The sequence below is a fragment of the Leiobunum rupestre genome, chromosome 8 (assembly GCF_980474605.1).
Source record: "Leiobunum rupestre chromosome 8, qqLeiRupe1.1.hap1, whole genome shotgun sequence".
NCBI classification, from domain to species: Eukaryota; Metazoa; Arthropoda; class Arachnida; order Opiliones; family Sclerosomatidae; genus Leiobunum; species Leiobunum rupestre.
The window spans coordinates 10,646,479-10,663,762 of NC_143391.1; the positions used below are offsets into that span (position 1 = coordinate 10,646,479).

Here is a 17,284-nt window from a genome sequence, read left to right on the forward strand (position 1 = left end):
ATTAGGCTGGATCGATTACCCTAAATTATTTTATAATAGACTCCCCCACTTCCACAACGTCTGATACTATCGTGCGAAGGTCCCTCAGGTGGTCCTTCTCCTCCACCGCCTGGAAAGAGCGCTGCTCACCCGCAATCAAAAGAAAACTCTTTGGATTTGGATCTATGTAAATTGTCTTAATAAAACTGTTTGATGCTTTTTTGTGTCATTTGGAAAACTAGATAATACGTTGACTGGAAGTCAAATTAAGGTCAAACTGGTGTAGCATTTGATTATTGTTATTGGTGTGTCAAAAAGACATTGGGACGGTTATTCTTTCACACTTTCAAAACTCTTTTCATAATTTTTTTTTTTTTTTTTAATTTTTCCCGAGAAAATGATACGACCCAAAATGCTACATCCAAATTCTACTTTAATTCAAGGTAAAATTTACTAATAATAAGTATTATTCGAACAGGTAACGCGGCATCAGTGTTGAACACCTTTCCTCCGGGTGCATATTTCCTGACCTCCTTACCATAATTTTAATTTTTTTTTTTGGAATTTTGATTACTGAAAAAAGATAACATTTATAATTATTAGCGGAAGTACATAATACCTCAAATATTAATATTGATAATGTCATTCAATATTGTACCTTAACAGATTAAGGTAAATTTATATAACATCGTTTTGGAAGAAAACATAATTCAAGCCGAACTACATCATATATTGACTTTCTAAAACTATTAAAGGGGAACGGCCAAGCTTTTCCAAATATGGCCTTATGTCCGTATCAAAAGATTAACAAGACGTTCAATATACTAACACGTACCTTTTTGTCTTGAAAAAAAAAGCTTTTGGCCCAAAAAGTTGAAACGAAAAATAACGCCAGGTGTTTGGGTTAGAATTTTCGTCGCCATCTTAGCGACCCCGTATGAGCGATTTGCGAACTATCCTAACTTTTAAAATCGCGCAATTTAGGCTCAAGTCTCTTATAACAGGAACGCGCCGTGCGTGCAAAACAAATTTTTCGCGTCTTCAGCAGCGCGCGCTTTTAAGTTGTTTTTCTGTCTCACCGACTTCTTACCAGGTGTCGCGGCGGACGCGCGCTTTTCGATTTCCCGAAATTTCTTTATTTTATTAAAAATTAACCACTCAATATTTTTGATGCGGTTTTCGCAATAAATTTTAGTTTTTAATGGGCTATAGGGCTATCTAACTGGTTAAAGCTTGACCGTTCCCCTTTAAGCAAAAAACGCTTAATTATTAAGCTACATTTTTTACTTTGCATTGGTAGCTGATAAAACAGGTCTGAATGCGTTCTAAGCCCCTATTGAAATCTTGAGAATTCGATGGTAAATGGTTAATTTTTATTGCCGAAAAGACTACTCGTTAGACCCAATTTATATCCTTATGGTGTTAGCTTTATCGATTTTTCCTAGTTAGAAAACCAAAAATCAACATAATCCGTTGTATTCTATTATTGAATTATTAATAATTATCGAACCGAAATGCGAGCTTCAAAAGATTATAATTAGTTTTAATAACGCCATCTGTTGGGCTTTAGGGTGCTGCGAAAGTGAAATGATAAAATGTCAGCGCCGCGAGGGTCGTTGTTGTTTCTAGAGAATTGTTCTAATGTCAACATTCATATTACGAACGAAATGGAAGCGCTGTGCGCGCGTTCCTTAACGTATAAATAATTAAAATCGTCCTAATTTCCATTGCGTGTGCTTATCCGGGAAAGTGGGTCCCTCAACTCGCGAGCCACGCGAATCTTTGGCGACCCTCAAATGAGAGCCTAGTGGATAATTTTTTCACGCGTCGAGAGTCTTACAATTAATGTTTTGTTCGGGCTAGGACTAATTTTAAGGGAAATGATACATACGTCGCGAACAAGCAAAATGCCTCTTGCGCAAAATTCCTTAAAGTTGCACGCATAAATCAACAAACTGCGTTTATTCAAATTAAACTAGAGAAACGAAAGAGCGCGAAAGATTTTCCGAAATGAGTTTATCCCCCGAAGTAAGAGTTTCCGTTTTGCGTATTAACTACGAGGCCTAGTGGTTACTCCTAAGTATTCTTTAGAAAGACAAAAGGGATTTTTAGGAAAGTAGAATTTAGAATACTAACTTAAAATCGGGGTAACGAATGAAAATGGCGTTTATAGACGTTTGAATTACGATACAATTAGGGTTTCTTTTTTGGAAGGCAAACTAAAATAAGCTAGGTTCGGAGGAACTCAAATTTGGGTTAGTTCTGTAATTGTTCGGTTTGAAAAACCAAACCATGGACGAAACACCCAAACACGTAATATTTGACCGTACACTCTATTGAAAAAAAGAAATCTGGGGGGAAACCTTGAGATTCAAAATCCTATACGCAAAATTGACAAATACCGGACACATCGTATTTGGCAGTTTATCGATGTAAGAAAGACTGGTCTAAAAATAGAAGGTTGGTTCTTTGTTTAATTTGTTAAATAGATATTATACTAAGATCAAGGGGATTCCTTAAGGGGGAAGAATACAGTAAAAGCCTCTTTTTCGTTCAAGCTGAACGTTTCTGTTTTAACAATTACATAATTGAACCTTCCTCTAGTGCTTAAAATAATTTTGATAATTCTAATATTAATAGTTAACGAGATATAAGGTTCTAACTAAAGGGTAGTTTGAGCGCTTGCCCAACTTGTTTAGCTCCGGGGGTCCGAATTAAAACGTAATAACTTAATAACTTTTCAATTTAAAATTGTCAAAATTATTTTAGGCACTAAACAAGAGGCTGTTCTACACTTAAATATTAATTTAATAAGTTAAAATACAAAATTAAATGAGTTCAGCTTGAAATAACGCGAAAGTAGACAATGCCCACAGTAGCCTTCCCCCTTAAACAAGTTTAAAACGTATTTTATATGGGTATGTAAATGATACACTTAAACGATATTTTTCTATGTGTTTATTGCTTGAAAAATTCGGTTTTTATATTACTTTTTTTTTACGATGGGCATATGAATAATTTAAAAGTTCAGGACTTGGAAGCCTCTCAGAGCGGGCATTTTGAACCGCGCACCGCACTAGAGTCCAAAGATTATTCCAACTGTGTATACATGGCTTATATTCAAATGTTCCTAAAGGTCCTTCAGACGCGTTTGTCGTTTCGAATGGATGCGCGCGTAGAATTTAGTGTTTAATGTTCTTAATGACAGAACACTGTATAATTCGCAGTACAACACAACCGACGACGCAATACGTAAGGGATAAATAAATATGTATTCCTAATTTATTTTATTAGTGACATACATCGGGTTCGCCATATCAAAATTTTTAACTGGGTGCCACAACTAAAAAGTCAATACGGCGCGAAGCTGATGGAGGTGTTCCACCATCTAGTGTCAGACGCAAGTACCAAACATTCGCGGGGTTTCGCCTTATTTCATACATGGATAGTAGATTTTAGAGGATCGGTAAAAAGCCTGGTTTTTATCCCTCCCCCGTAAACCAATCACACTAAGGGAGTCGGCCAAGGTTATTTGAAAAAAAAAAAAAAAAAACAAGTATCGCTAAGAGTGGACGATACTGTTCGAAAAAAGAAAAAAGATCAACACAAAGTAAATTTTTATGCCAAAAGGTATTTTTTTCACGTTTTTTTAGATTAAATATGATATTCTAAATATCAGTTGATAGTTTTTATTGAATTAAAAAACCAAAATTAAAAATTACTTAAAATATGAAGCGCAAAAAATTACGTAACAATATCAACCGCATTAGATTGCCATTGGCCCCTTTCGGAAGCCCGGGCCCGGGGTACTTTTGCCCCGCTTACCCCCCCCCCCCCTAACGCCGGCCCTGTCGGAGTCTTTCGAGCTGATTGATACGCGGGGAGAAATGAAATGCACTGTGGAAGGGTATCGAAAACCTGTCCTCTTAATTTACTGTCCATGTTTCATATCACATTGAAAGTTATTCTACGAGTTCACACTTTTATATTGTTGCTTTAGATATCTGTCACTAGGGATATTTTTAAAACGGGAATGCACATACTAAGCAAGTGGTCTATACGATAGGGAGGAACGCCTATCTCGTTATAGAAACATGAACTGACGCAAAAAGTAACTTTCTCCAAAAAAATCCTATCCGCTCTGGCTGGCGGTTATTCAGCGCCACCTGACGGTGACGTCTCATTTAAGGATTTTATTTCATAACAAACCCGGTTGGTGACGAGACAATTTTGAAAAGCCAGAGAAAATAAGCATCTCGGTAAAAATAGGAAAAGGCAATTTTCGCCGATAAATTACGTTAAGGGCATTATTTTGAGCAGAATATATCCAATAGGGAGACCTATAAAAGTATAAACTAAGGAACGGGGGACTCCGTGTTTCGTATATATTTTCTCTGGAAATAACGGTTTCGAGGCGACCTTGTATATTTCACTAAGGAAACCATTTACACCTCCATCCGCCTTCCCTCTTTTTGGACCGAACGATGACGCATTACAAAAACCTCGGCGGCGGCGGCGAGAAGAACGAAAAGAGAAAACGAGTGAGGGTGCAATTTTCTCGGAATTTCCTCCCGAATGACTTTTCCGCGAAAGAAGGGAATATTGCGGGGACATATTTTGATTAACTTCCTTCGAACACGCAGATTTAAAAGTCGGAGGCAGAAAAGCCCGCGCGATACTCTGGAAATAAAGCTCCGTCGCGTGATCCGTCGATGGCAACTTTTGCGTGGCACCGTACGAGGACAATCTCTTTGCGGACAGCTAGCCCATTAGCCGGATTACTTTAAACAGGTTCTCCCCCGTTCAACACGCGCGAAAAAACGCCTATTTCGTTAAACCCCAGTCCACCCAAACACCAACCCCCTTCCTACATACGTATCCGATCGCCCTGCTTTTACCAAGTGCCGAATAATTATAAATTGACCTAACGTCACTAGACGAATTCTGTTGCCACGGGGAGTTTCATTCGAACTTTAATATACGCTTCGGGACTACTTTTCCCAGTTATTACAAGAAAATAATAGGCCTACCAAATTTCGAAGCGTCACCTAATTACTAACGTTCCGAAACAGTACCTTACTTTTTCGCAAATAGCTTTTTCTAAAGAATAACGTTAAATTAAAATAAGCCTCGTTCACACGTTCCCGCAACGTTTGTATCCCGTCGTGTGAACGGTTACCGTTGCGCGTCCCAGCGTTTCAGATCGCTTCGGCTGAACCGCTTCGTTGACCATTTTGGCAGCGATTCATGACGTCATCGAGTCAGTTTTTGTGAATTTACAAAAATCGTCAATCGTGAATTTGTTTGCGCCTAATAACATTTTTATGCTTTTTTTATAAGAAAATGTCTCGCAACTTTTTGTCTATTTGTTTAAAAAATCCAACAAATTTCTTCTGGGTGCATTCATTTTTAATTAGAATATTTTGAAACGTCACTCAAATGCGTGAGCAGACGAACTCCTAATTATTATACTCCGCGGCCGCGGAGTATATTTAGAGCTCATCTTTTTTCCCCATTTCCACCTCTGCTGCGCGTATATTGGCAATTTACCGGTTTGGTCGTGGAAGACGTCAACTCAGCTTGAGTGACTTTTAGGCCTTTTTTGGGTCGCGCTCTAACCTCAACCACTTCTCCTATTTAAATTTTGTAAACGGATTTAAAATCGGCGTGTTTCACTTCATAGGCCCGTCTTTTCACGATTTATAATTTAATCAATAACGCCTAGAAAATATAAGTTTTTGAAGCCAGGAAATTACGGTTTCAAGGCATCCCTTTTCCCTTTTAAGTTTCAGATTGGCGCGCATGCGCAACGGGAACGGGTGGAAGTCGGAAAAAATATGCCAACTTACCGGTCGACACGGCTTCGTTTTGACGGCGGTTTTAATGCCGCGTGCCCGGCTGCCCGCGTGAAATGTTAATTTTTATATTCTAACATGATTAACAGGGCCGGCGGATCGTGTTAATCTCGGGTGGGTAGTCAGAAGAAGGGGGGGGGCGGATTTATTGGGTTATCCTACATAAAAAGATAGGCCTATATAATACTAATTAAGAGAAATTGATAGAGGTAAAAACTACAAAAATTTAGTATTATTCAAATTTATTATTACATAGTATTAATTGCGCAATGCAAAAACTGTACTGCGCTTTGCATTTTCGGAAATGAACTGATTCGACAATTTTTCCAAATATTTTGACGCGTGATTTCATGTCGCTATTAAAATTCATATGGCTACGTGTAACGATGTTTGAAGGATACTAATATTTGAACTCAATTTTATAGAAAGGTAGAGACAACGTTATAAAACGTAGTACTGACAACTGTGGGTACTTTTACTACCCCAATTTGTGGTAGAAGACTTCGTTCCTTAAAATTAGGCACCGATTATTTAAATTACAATTATTTAAAAAATAAATGGAGACTTTATGGCTTTGGTGTCAAATAAGCAGTTTAGGGATAATCAGTTATTTATTTTTTGAACACTTACATTAGAGCCCACTACTAACCAAATAATCAACTCAATGTCATATATGTAATATACATTTAGTATCGTTTACCTTCTAAAATTTATAGTGTATGCATATGCACTTATAATTCCTACTTCACAACGGGAGGTAGCTAATAACTATTTTATATAAATGTTTGATACAAAGAGACTAATGACAACAAACATTAACGTTTAAATACACTTATGAAAATTATGCTTTTGTCATTTTATGTATTTTTAAATTTTGATTTTGATGATTTACTTTAATCTATTTCAATCGGGGCAGTGCCGCGTGCATAGTTTTCAACAGCACCGATATTTAAAGCATGAGATAAAGATAGTGTTGTATTTAACTTCCGCATCACTTCCCGATAGAAGTCAGTTTTTACCGTATTTTCAGAAATAGAAAGGGGATGGACGCGAAGGAAATGAAAAGACTTGTCAAAGGTCTATGCTTAAGTTGTGATTTGCCCTTTTGGGAAGACTGCATTTTACTATTCACGCTTGTCTCATTAGAATTAAAAACTAATATTTAATAATCTATTTTACAAATTTACTTCTGCAGTTTTTATACTGAATGAATTAACTTAATCAAGGAGGGGATAGGAAAAATACGTAGTCCCTGGAAAATTGTGGAAACCTAGCTATTCTGTGACTTTGATGACATCAATTCCGGGTGGGTAAAATACCCACCCGGAATTTCCCGAGGGAGTCTTGCAAGGTCGTTTGTACCACGGGATCTTAAAATTTCAAAATGGCAATCTAATGCGGTTGATATTGTTACGTAATTTTTGCGCTTTATATTTTAGTAATTTTTAATTTTGGATTTTTAATTCAATAAAAACTGTCAACTGATATTTAGAATATCATATTTAATCTAAAAAAAACGTGAAAAAATACCTTTTGGCGTAAAAATGTACTTCGTGTTTATCTTTTTTCTTTTTTCGAACAGTATCGTCCACTCTCAGCGATACTTGTTTTTTTCAAATAACCTTGGCCGACTCCCTTAGTGTGATTGGTTTACCGGGGCTAAAAACCAGGCTTTTTACCGATCCTCTAAAATCTACTATCCAGGCTAAGAACCGCAGCGAGATCGAAACGAGGCAAAACGTTTCAGAGGGTACGTGTGAACGTGGCTATAGAGAGGTTTCTTAAGCAGCGTTCAGACTATGTGAAAATATTACGTTTACGTCGATCGTGTCGGTTCTTTCGAGTTCTTACACCGTTCAGACTTCTCAACAGAGACTTTAAATTTTCGCGCGTGTCGTTTCCATTTTTTCATTTCGTTGCGCTCAAAAAGTTCATAGCAGGCATATAGCCTTATGCCCCATCAGCGCTGACTCTAGGTAGTGGCGACCTTTAGAACCATCGAAATACTATAACCAATCAGAGATGGAAAAAAATTATTTCAATTTTTCCGCCGTTATTACTGAGCTCTGATTGGATGAACAATCACTTTTTATGTTAATCTTCGTGCAGGGTTGGTTCCTTTCTGAACAGTGAAATGAACGAACCGACGCGACCAACATAACCGAAACGACACGACCGATGCTAACGTAATATTTTCACATAGTCTGAACGCTGCTTTAAGCTCGAAAAGCGTGGCGTGAAAATAGGTCTAGTCACGCGAATTGAAAACAATTAGGCCAATAGGCGAAATAACGAATCCGGTCAAAATTGTCTATAGAAATGATTCCTTCAAAAATGAATAGTCTATTCCGCGTAATAACTGAGTTTGAGAAAATGGTGGCGCGTAAAAAGGAATGCGACTCCGTGTTGCGAAGAACGATTTTCCATTAAAATTCTTGGGACCTTTTAATTAAAGACTCGGGACGCTCTAGGGCGTAAACACAAGCGACTCGATATAATATTAAACAAAGAAGGACAGACTAACACCAGTGAAGACGGGACTGAACCACACGGACTCACGAATGGACGTCAAATATACGCGTATGATATATTTAACGGATAAGTATTCTTTTCAACGCGAAACATACGACAAAATGCCTTTAAAATAAAACAAAATCAACTACGCTTCGCACTTTCATTCGAACACATCCGTGTCGGCTGCAATGTTCGAAAAGTGTTATATAGGGCTTAGTTACTGAAAGAGTTATACAGAGTTATATTACGAAATGTAATACCGAACGAATGGCAGACATTTTGCAAACTCTTAAATTTTAATATTAAAAGAACGTATGTAACATTAAACTGGCCAAGAATATTTCACTGTCGTTGTGAATATTTTAATTAATTATGAATGGTATAGCACTCCTAATTTTATCTAGGATATGTTAATTTTTAATTTATGACGTCACTTCTTTGCTCTAACTTAAAAAACGGTTATTTTAGAAGAAATTTTATAAGAGCCATCTTTTTATGATTATATGTATTTAAATTAAAATTAAGGTTTAGTAAACAGGATTTTAAAGATTATTGAGGTAAGAGACAGGATATGATACTAATATTTATTTCGCAACACAAAGTTTGCAGGCAGTCACAGCTGCAAAGCCTAAAGCCCATACAAGGTGGTGATGATAACTAATAAACCATTTTGGTCGGTTTTGCAAACTTGATACAAACTTTTATTTCAATTTTGCAAATCATATTATTGTTAACAAGAAACTAAAACCGACCCAGAAAATCGAATTAACTATGGTATTAATTCTTGTCCCCGTCTTGGGCGCAGTGAACGACACACCTTATTTTCCTATAATAGATTTAAGTCCAGTGGGCTCATCTCGACGTTGTACAGTTTTTTGGCAGCGGAGCGACATCTAGCGCGGTTCATTGCCGAGAGACACCAATTTAATTGAAAAACACTGATGTCCAATCTTAAGACTTTTATGCAAATTATTTTTCATACATTATTATACGAAATAAATATTTGGTTTAATCGGATTTAAAATATGACAAATCAATAAAATTGCTCTGGGTCGACTCGAGCAGAGACACACACAGCATTTTATCGATCACTTTTTGGGAAGATGACTACGATTCTTACCCTACCTATACCTAACGGATGTCGTCGTGATCATAATTTTAATTTAATTTCCATTAAAATAGTTAGTACTTTTTAAAAATATGTGTATGCTTTGTAGGTTATTTTTGAACATAGTTACTTGAAATTGAACCAACGTCTCCAAAAAAGCTTGAAGGCTTTTTCAATTCGCCGAAATGTATGTTAATCAAGCTGTTAAAATGCCAAACGTTGCTGGAATACGTGCATCAGGAGCAAAGTAGGTAGGAATATATTTCCAAAAATTACCAACATGCACGCTATGTAGCATATGATGTCTTCCAATCGTTTTAAAAATAAACTATAAATAGTAACCTATTTGATAACAATGCCTTTCTTTCATATACATTATTCGGTAATAAACCAAATAATTGGAAATAATCATATATGATCTAACCCCAATCGACCAACACACTTCTTATCGATTTTTTAATAAACATTCAAACGATATTCCTATTCAACGGACGTAATTCTATCAATTTAATATTCCCAATCGACCTACTACGAAATTAGATTGTAAAGGTAAAGCTAAAGTTTATCGTGATTATTTAGTTTCAAACTAAATTCATCGAACAATGTATGAACAATATAATAGAATAATCAGCAATGATTACAGTTATGATGGAGGTATTTAAGATATAGATTAGGCTAGTTTTTTTAATTTATTTTAATAACTGATTGACTTGGTTTCGGGTCTGAAATATTCATTTGGAAACTTTTGGGATTCTCCACCGTTGAATATGGTGAACCACTGTCCATTTTTACAATAGCGGGGATACCAAACGTGGATAAAATATTGCGTAATGTTTTAACATTGAAAAGGACTATGTTGATAAGATTGTTGTTACAATGGCATAACGACTCTATTCATTAGCTACAGCTAATATGCATTATGAAGTTGATAACAATAGAGTGTCTTGGTCTTGACTGTTAAAGATTCATTGGTTTTGGCTGGTGATGAAAGTGCCGTTCTCGAATATACTTAATCATTTATTCTAGGAATGATGGAATCCATAACTTGTCACGTTCAATTTCTTTAACCCAGGGTGACCCTCATGCTCAATGGGAATTTCTGGGTATTAATTTTACCTTGGGATTTATTAAGGTTACACGTAGGTTAGGCTCTAGATTAGTTATGATCAGATTTAAAAGTACTTCATGGAAAATATGTTTAAAGCGCCTTTAGCACTCTATGTGCAATAACTTACATACCCGATTCGTTGTTTAAATACAGTCTTAGTTGTTAATTCAGTGTGGTATACCATAAGTGCATATATTAAGCATATAAATTTTTATCACACTCGTTTTTTTATCATGTACTTTATATTTAAGTTGACCATACTCGCAATTCTAGATAACCTTAAAGTGTAGACAGGACATGTTTATTTTGGTTCTATCCAAATTTCCATGTAATACAAGAAAGGACCTTCCATACCTAAATAAAATCAACTTGTCCATTAAGCACATTCAGGCCATATACTTTCCAGAAGCAAGAGTACTTCCTGTTGCTAATTTCCTCTCCAAAGATGGAAATATTATGTTTAACCAAATTGAGCTGTCGTCTACAACTTTGTTTAGTCCGATATGAGTGGAATAAAAGCAAGTTGAGTTGCGATACAACGCGTGCAGTTCAAAAGGCAGCATATTGATTCACTGTCAGCAAGTTCGGTGCGACCCTCCACATTCTTAATATACCCCGGCTAAGATTGGCAACGGTTATTTAAAAAAAAAATTGCATACGTCGATTGCCAGGCATTTTTAAAGCGGAAGTATATTTTTTATATGGACCGTTTAACCCAAATAAAGCCCGAAACCACTACCCAAGCTCTTTACGCAAAATGTGGAAGAACGACTCTACAAGAAAACGCTATTTCCAGGAAACTTAAACACGTGAGGAAAATATGATAAGAATGGAAACATTAAAAAACAACTAAAAATCTTTCTTTACTAATTCTAATAAAAGACAACAAACAAGTAATAATGTCCTTCGGAGTTGAGGGCTGTTATTGTCAACAGAATTTTATTATTCTAACAACATTTTCGTAGTTATAGAGACATGTCTTTTCTACTATGTCCGCTTTGAAAACGAATAAATATTTCACAGGATGGTTGGCTAATAATCAATTTGAATAAAAATTAAAAAATGCCAAGCTCTCAGTCATACATTTAACGTATAACATAGACTTATTTAAAATGATTTTCATCCGTAGTTTTAATCATTTACCGAGTCGGTTTATAGACGTTTCACGTTCATATTCGTAATATACACCATTCAATCTCGACTCCTCTTGTGAAAAACACGCATACTGTTCACTACATACCGGTTAATTTTGTATATTTATCACTACTACACTCTTCCGCGCATATAGAAAAAAACCTAAGACGTGTCGTAATAACTGTTTGACGATTTTGATATTTTCCAGATAATTCGTTCCTTGTGAATAGAGTTTCGGGTTTTAATAGCAATGTTTTTAATTTATGAACAAAAATGATGATTGGAATGATAGCCTAGTGTTTCATTATATTTAAGTTCTTTTTTCATAGTAGCGAGAGAGTTCTTTTGTACTGTTGATTTTAAGAAAACCGAATGTAAACCACTTTTACGAATCCTCCTATAATGTCCGACCAGCAGACACCAATTTTATTTTTTACTTAAATATGAATATTTAGTCGCTAGCAGTCTATGATATCGGCTTTCGTTCTTGTTCTGATCGGAGGCCGTCTAGGAAAAGCCCCTACGGACAGTCAAATTGAACCAAGAATTTCAGTAAGTGACGTTCTATTTGACGAGTTGATTGACAAAGAGGGTAAAGGAAATGGAAGTGGAAATGGGTCTCGCGGAGGAATTTAAACCAGCGGACAGCGACAAATTGTGAAGGAAGCAATAGGACCGGTTATTACCTCTGGATGAAAGCCTGGCGAGTCGCTCACGGTCACACTCGGTTTCCGAAAGTTCATTTCCACTGCTGGCTCGAACGGGTCCCGCGTCGTTACAGCCGTTGAAAGTGTACAAAGTCCCTTCGCTGTCACTCTCGTCACTCGAGAGTCTGCAAAAATTTTGAAAAATATTTGGAATCAACGCCCCAGCATTTACGACGTCAGAGGGGAAAAAATAGTTAAAATGATGAAAAAGAAAGAACGGTAGTGAGCCTCCGTCTAATATCGTTAAGGATTCCAGACAAAGATAAACTTAAACTATCTAATCAGCTACGAAACGTCTCCACAATCAGAATAAGAGAATCAATAATAATAAAACACGGCGAGCGATTCCAAAAATCGTATAAATTAAATTATGGTGCAGAAACTTTGTAACGAACACAAATTTGCGATTTTTATTTTATACTATCAATATAAGTACGTCTACCAAAACGCTTTAAGTCTCGTCCTCCGCAAACCCGTATTGTCATTAATGGAAATTTATCGTTTAAAGTTGGCGGGGGTGAATGACTTATAAAGCGCTTTGGTTCCGTCATAAAATAATGACAAGTTTACCAATGGTAAGAGGGACCACTTTATCGTATTGTCGAGGGCAGTCGCTGCACCATAAGACCTAACTAGTACAAACCTATTTGAATTTAGACTAGGAGGATCTATGGTAGCTTTGCTGCGATTTCCCGCTCCTCCCGTACCCTTTCTTGATGGCTTTAGATGACGGCTTCTTGGCACCAGTTAAAGGTTGTTGCTGTTGGCTTCGGCTCCTATTGGGAACTCCGGCGGCGCTCCAATTTCTGGACCGATCACGAGGCATTCCCGCCGAGAAACCGTGGATTCCGCCTGAATTCCTCGGCTGACAAGGGGTATTGACCGGAGTCGATTCTTCGGAGGTGCTCGACGAATCGTTGGTGCTTTGCTGGTTCGACGTTCCGGCTTCGTTAAAAACCACTACTCGTACAGGGATAACGATGAAAATAGTCATGGCTATTAAGGACGCATAACGGGCGTCAAGTCACCTGATAAACCGGGTGTGAGACAAGCTCCCTGACGCCTTTCGTTGGGTCTCGGGGGAGTGCCGCTAAATTGGCGTATGCCTGGGTCCGTGGCTTCGGATTCGGTGGTCGCCGTTCCGCTGGTTCGACTCTGGTTTCTGGTACTGGAGCTGTCGTAATGTAGGGGCAAAGGAGGTTGGCGCCGAGCGTATTCGTAGGCCCGCATCAGCTCCTCTTGATTCGAGGAACCAGACGTTAGACTGTGGCTGTTATGCGCTACAAGCACAACCCAAACATATCGCAAAAAAAGAACCATACTTCGATCGCAAAACAAGCAAACTACCCGCGAGTCAATGTCGATAATGAAATGAAAAGAAACTTAACGGTAAGAACTGATAAAATTAAATAGAATTTGCGCTCATAAAAGAAAGCGTTAATCAAAAATAACTTAGGGTTTGAATCGAATACAAAGAATGATGAGAAATTCGTTTACCTTGACTATGGTACAACTCTTCTTTTTCACTTTTACTAGAAGGAGCGTCCAAGCTCGACTGAAGATCGAAAAAGAGTTTATAAAAGCATTTTCTTTCTCTCGCCTTCAAACGGGTTGCAACCTTTTCGAAACAGTGGTCGAACCAAAGGAAGAATTTACACCCCAAGAATGGAAACATTATATCTCTCTAGTAGATATTGTTTTCCCTAGTCCCCCGGTTCTTCCGATTTTCTTGCCTGGACGTTCGCGAGTCAAACTGGGCGCCAAGATCAATAAGATCCTACTGTCCAGTCCTGGGGTGTATATTCTACGGGTCCAATATGACACCATCTAATCGTTGTTACACGCGTCTCTTATTTAAAAATCCGGTAGGTAGGCGGTTGAGTTTCTAATATGGTCGTCTACACTGTTGCGGAAATTTATAACCCATTTACGAGTGTATATGAACAAAGTGGTCTACTTTCAACATGTAAGATGGTTCGCCGTGTCTCAAACTGAAAGTCTTAAATTCTTCCGGAGGGTTTTCGTTTTCTTCGTTGTTGACGTCGGGAAGTCGAAACGTCGCGTATGGAGTAATTTCTTCTTCGTATTCGACAGATTTCCGTTGCAATTTGGCTGGTGAATATATGGTATGAAAAACCCGTTTATCAAAGAGAAAATATATTCCTAACAAAGAGGAATAAATTCTAACAAAATGCTTTTAATACCGCTTTACCAAAAGTCTTAATTATTAAATATGCCTGAAGGAAACTAAAGATATAGAAGATGAGGGATAAATGTCAATGATTTATTACATCTACTGGTAGAAGGAGAATTTATGGGCCGTGCTGGGACATTGTTAGTGGGTGCAACTTTTCGAACAGGTGACGAAAAGTAGGAAGGCATATCTCTATTGTGACTTTGACTTTGGCTCTGGCTCTGGCTATGGCGGCTGGATTCGCTGCGTTGGGACTTCTTCTCCAAATTGGCCATCAGAGACGTCGTAGTGGCAACATCACTTCGAGAAGAAGCATCTCCTAAGTAACGCAATCGTGTGAATTGCGTAGCGATGCCTTCGAACGACCAATGTCTTACCTGAGGACCTGGTTCCCCGGCAGTGATGTCGCGTATTCCTCCTTCTTTTGTACATGACAAGGCACACGACGGCGACCACACCGGCGATCAGAACGATGCCCGAAGACGCCATCGACACCAAGGTCGTTGTGTCTTCGAAGAACAGCGAAGTGGCCCCGCCACTTTTACCGTTCATATCAGCACCATAAACTATTAGAAACCGCGAATAAGGTTTAGTTATAGACGTGAATCCATTATTGTGGAGAAAACCGTCACCTCCGGCATTAGGGAGTACAGTCGCTACTTCGTACTCGATGGTGGTGGTGCCAACAGCGTTGTGAGCGATAATTCTTAACGAATACCAAGTGTCCGGAGTCAGATTCGGTAAAGACAAGTGACTTTGGTGGTCGGGAGACACGTGCTTTGTCAGGGAAGTCCAATGAATTTGCTTGTTAGGACGGTAATCGATGGACAAATGGGACAACGGACAACCCCCATTTTGCCAAGCGTTCAAGTGGAGAAAGATATGGGTTGAATTAGCCGATATAAATTCCTCTTTCTTCGGCGCGATTGGAGCTAAAGTAGAAATAAACCTAGTTAGACCCAACTTTAACAGTTTAAATAAATCGTATGTAAACAACGATCATCCTGACCACTTCCTTGGGTCCTGAAAGTAACAGTGTTGCTTCGTTCGGCCCTTCCTTCTGAATTCAAGTACAACTGATACCTGGTGCCGCAATCAAGCTGGTCGACGGTGATATGCTTCCTTCCCGAAACGTGGTGATGCTTCCATTCGCCATTTTCAGGTTGGAAACGAGCGTCGTACCCTGTAGAATGGGATTCACTTTAGAACTAAGATTCGTATTCACCCACGTACTAAGAGGAACCAACCCCTAGCTGGATGATTTTCGATAGAGTGAAGTAGTTCAATTTGAACCGAACTGGTTGTCGTAGAGACAACTTTGGCTTGTACTTGTTGATGAGAAATGGCTGTAGAGATAAGGCAGCTCGTTAATGATTATTCACAAAACCAAATGATTTTTACAAGTTGCCTACTTCGAACTATAATTCGATAACTAATTTCATCAACTCCGTGTATATTTTGCACTTGACAGGTGTAATTTTTGGCGTCTGACGCGTGTACCTTCCTTATCACCAGAGAACCGTCCGAAAGAACTTCAACTCGACTCGAATCGGACTTTTCGTGATCGCTATAATAAAGATCAACGGTGGTAATTAAATAGAATTGAAACCATTTATCAAACGAGACCAACCCGTATTTCCATTCCCGTTTTAAAGGCTCCACTCCGACAGCGTGACAGGCCAAAGAAGCGGTGTCTCCGGTTATAACTTTCACTTCATCACCGAAATTAACAATACGCGCTGGCACTAACAAAATTAAAAAGTCGATTAAGATGTGGACAATTAGTTTTAGAAGATCATAGTCAGTACATATCTCTAATACCCTCTACGCGCAGGTATAGTTAAATATGCGTTTACATATATTTTGTAAAACAAAGTGAATTTTTAAACCGCGTACGCTAACAGTAACTGCATATTACCTTCAAACTTTATAAGACGAAATCTACTCATATTATGAACGTCTGAAGAGGGTATAAGGGGACGAGAAAACGAAATTATATTTTATACCCAACCTCCATACCTGTGTGACCAACTAAAATATTTACTGTCCATGGTAGCTCTAGTGTTCGTACTGGGTAAGAATTATATAGGAGAAAAGGATTGAGTCGGAGGCTCGGGATTAAAAGGGTCAGAGGTTGGTTTTCTAATGTCCTTTATTTCAAATATACTGCTACAATAAATTTTATCTATACGGCAAAAAAGAAATAATACTTTAGCTACTCGATTCAATATATTGAACGTAACTCACTCATTTAGTTAATGCTATACATATAAAGCTCGTGGGAATAATCAATAAACGGCAGCTTATAAGTGGACCATATTTCACGCTCATGTTTCCAAATGGAAAAATATAAAAAAGGAAAAGGGGAACTTATTGAGTGGACGATATTTCACGCTAGTGCTTCAAAGGAAAAATATAGAAAACACTCATTCCGTGCAATTCGGTTAAGCAGACGACAAAGTGTTTTATACGAGCTGCAGAGGTTAACATAGTAAATATATATTGATAAGCGGGATGTGTCCGATCTCGGTGCAGCATTTAACGATCCGCATGTCATTGATGTAATGCCACGTATGTAAGTCATTTGGTATCCATCGTCTGCTTACTAGATATGTAACGAAATACTGAACAAGATGATTTTTGCGAATGGTAAGACAGTCCCAGATAATCTGTACACCGAGTTCG

General features: G+C 37.9%; 1 protein-coding gene across 3 annotated transcripts in view; it reads right to left on the reverse strand.

Annotated features, from left to right (window-relative positions):
- Positions 1-11,537: 11,537 nt before the first annotated feature.
- Positions 11,538-17,284, reverse strand: part of LOC149932366 (cell adhesion molecule Dscam1-like) — a 105,107-nt gene continuing 99,360 nt past the window's right edge. For all 3 annotated transcript variants that reach the window (XM_090156870.1, XM_090156872.1, XM_090156871.1), the window contains 13 exons: positions 16,230-16,344; positions 16,012-16,166; positions 15,847-15,945; positions 15,609-15,782; positions 15,232-15,531; positions 14,977-15,165; positions 14,697-14,918; positions 14,363-14,517; positions 13,903-13,960; positions 13,434-13,748; positions 13,113-13,365; positions 12,385-12,530; positions 11,538-12,218 (listed from right to left, as the gene is read on the reverse strand). In XM_090156870.1, coding sequence (XP_090012996.1) covers positions 12,157-12,218; positions 12,385-12,530; positions 13,113-13,365; positions 13,434-13,748; positions 13,903-13,960; positions 14,363-14,517; positions 14,697-14,918; positions 14,977-15,165; positions 15,232-15,531; positions 15,609-15,782; positions 15,847-15,945; positions 16,012-16,166; positions 16,230-16,344 — 2,243 coding nt within the window. In that variant the 3' untranslated portion in view covers positions 11,538-12,156. The remainder of the gene's footprint in view (positions 12,219-12,384; positions 12,531-13,112; positions 13,366-13,433; positions 13,749-13,902; positions 13,961-14,362; positions 14,518-14,696; positions 14,919-14,976; positions 15,166-15,231; positions 15,532-15,608; positions 15,783-15,846; positions 15,946-16,011; positions 16,167-16,229; positions 16,345-17,284) is intronic.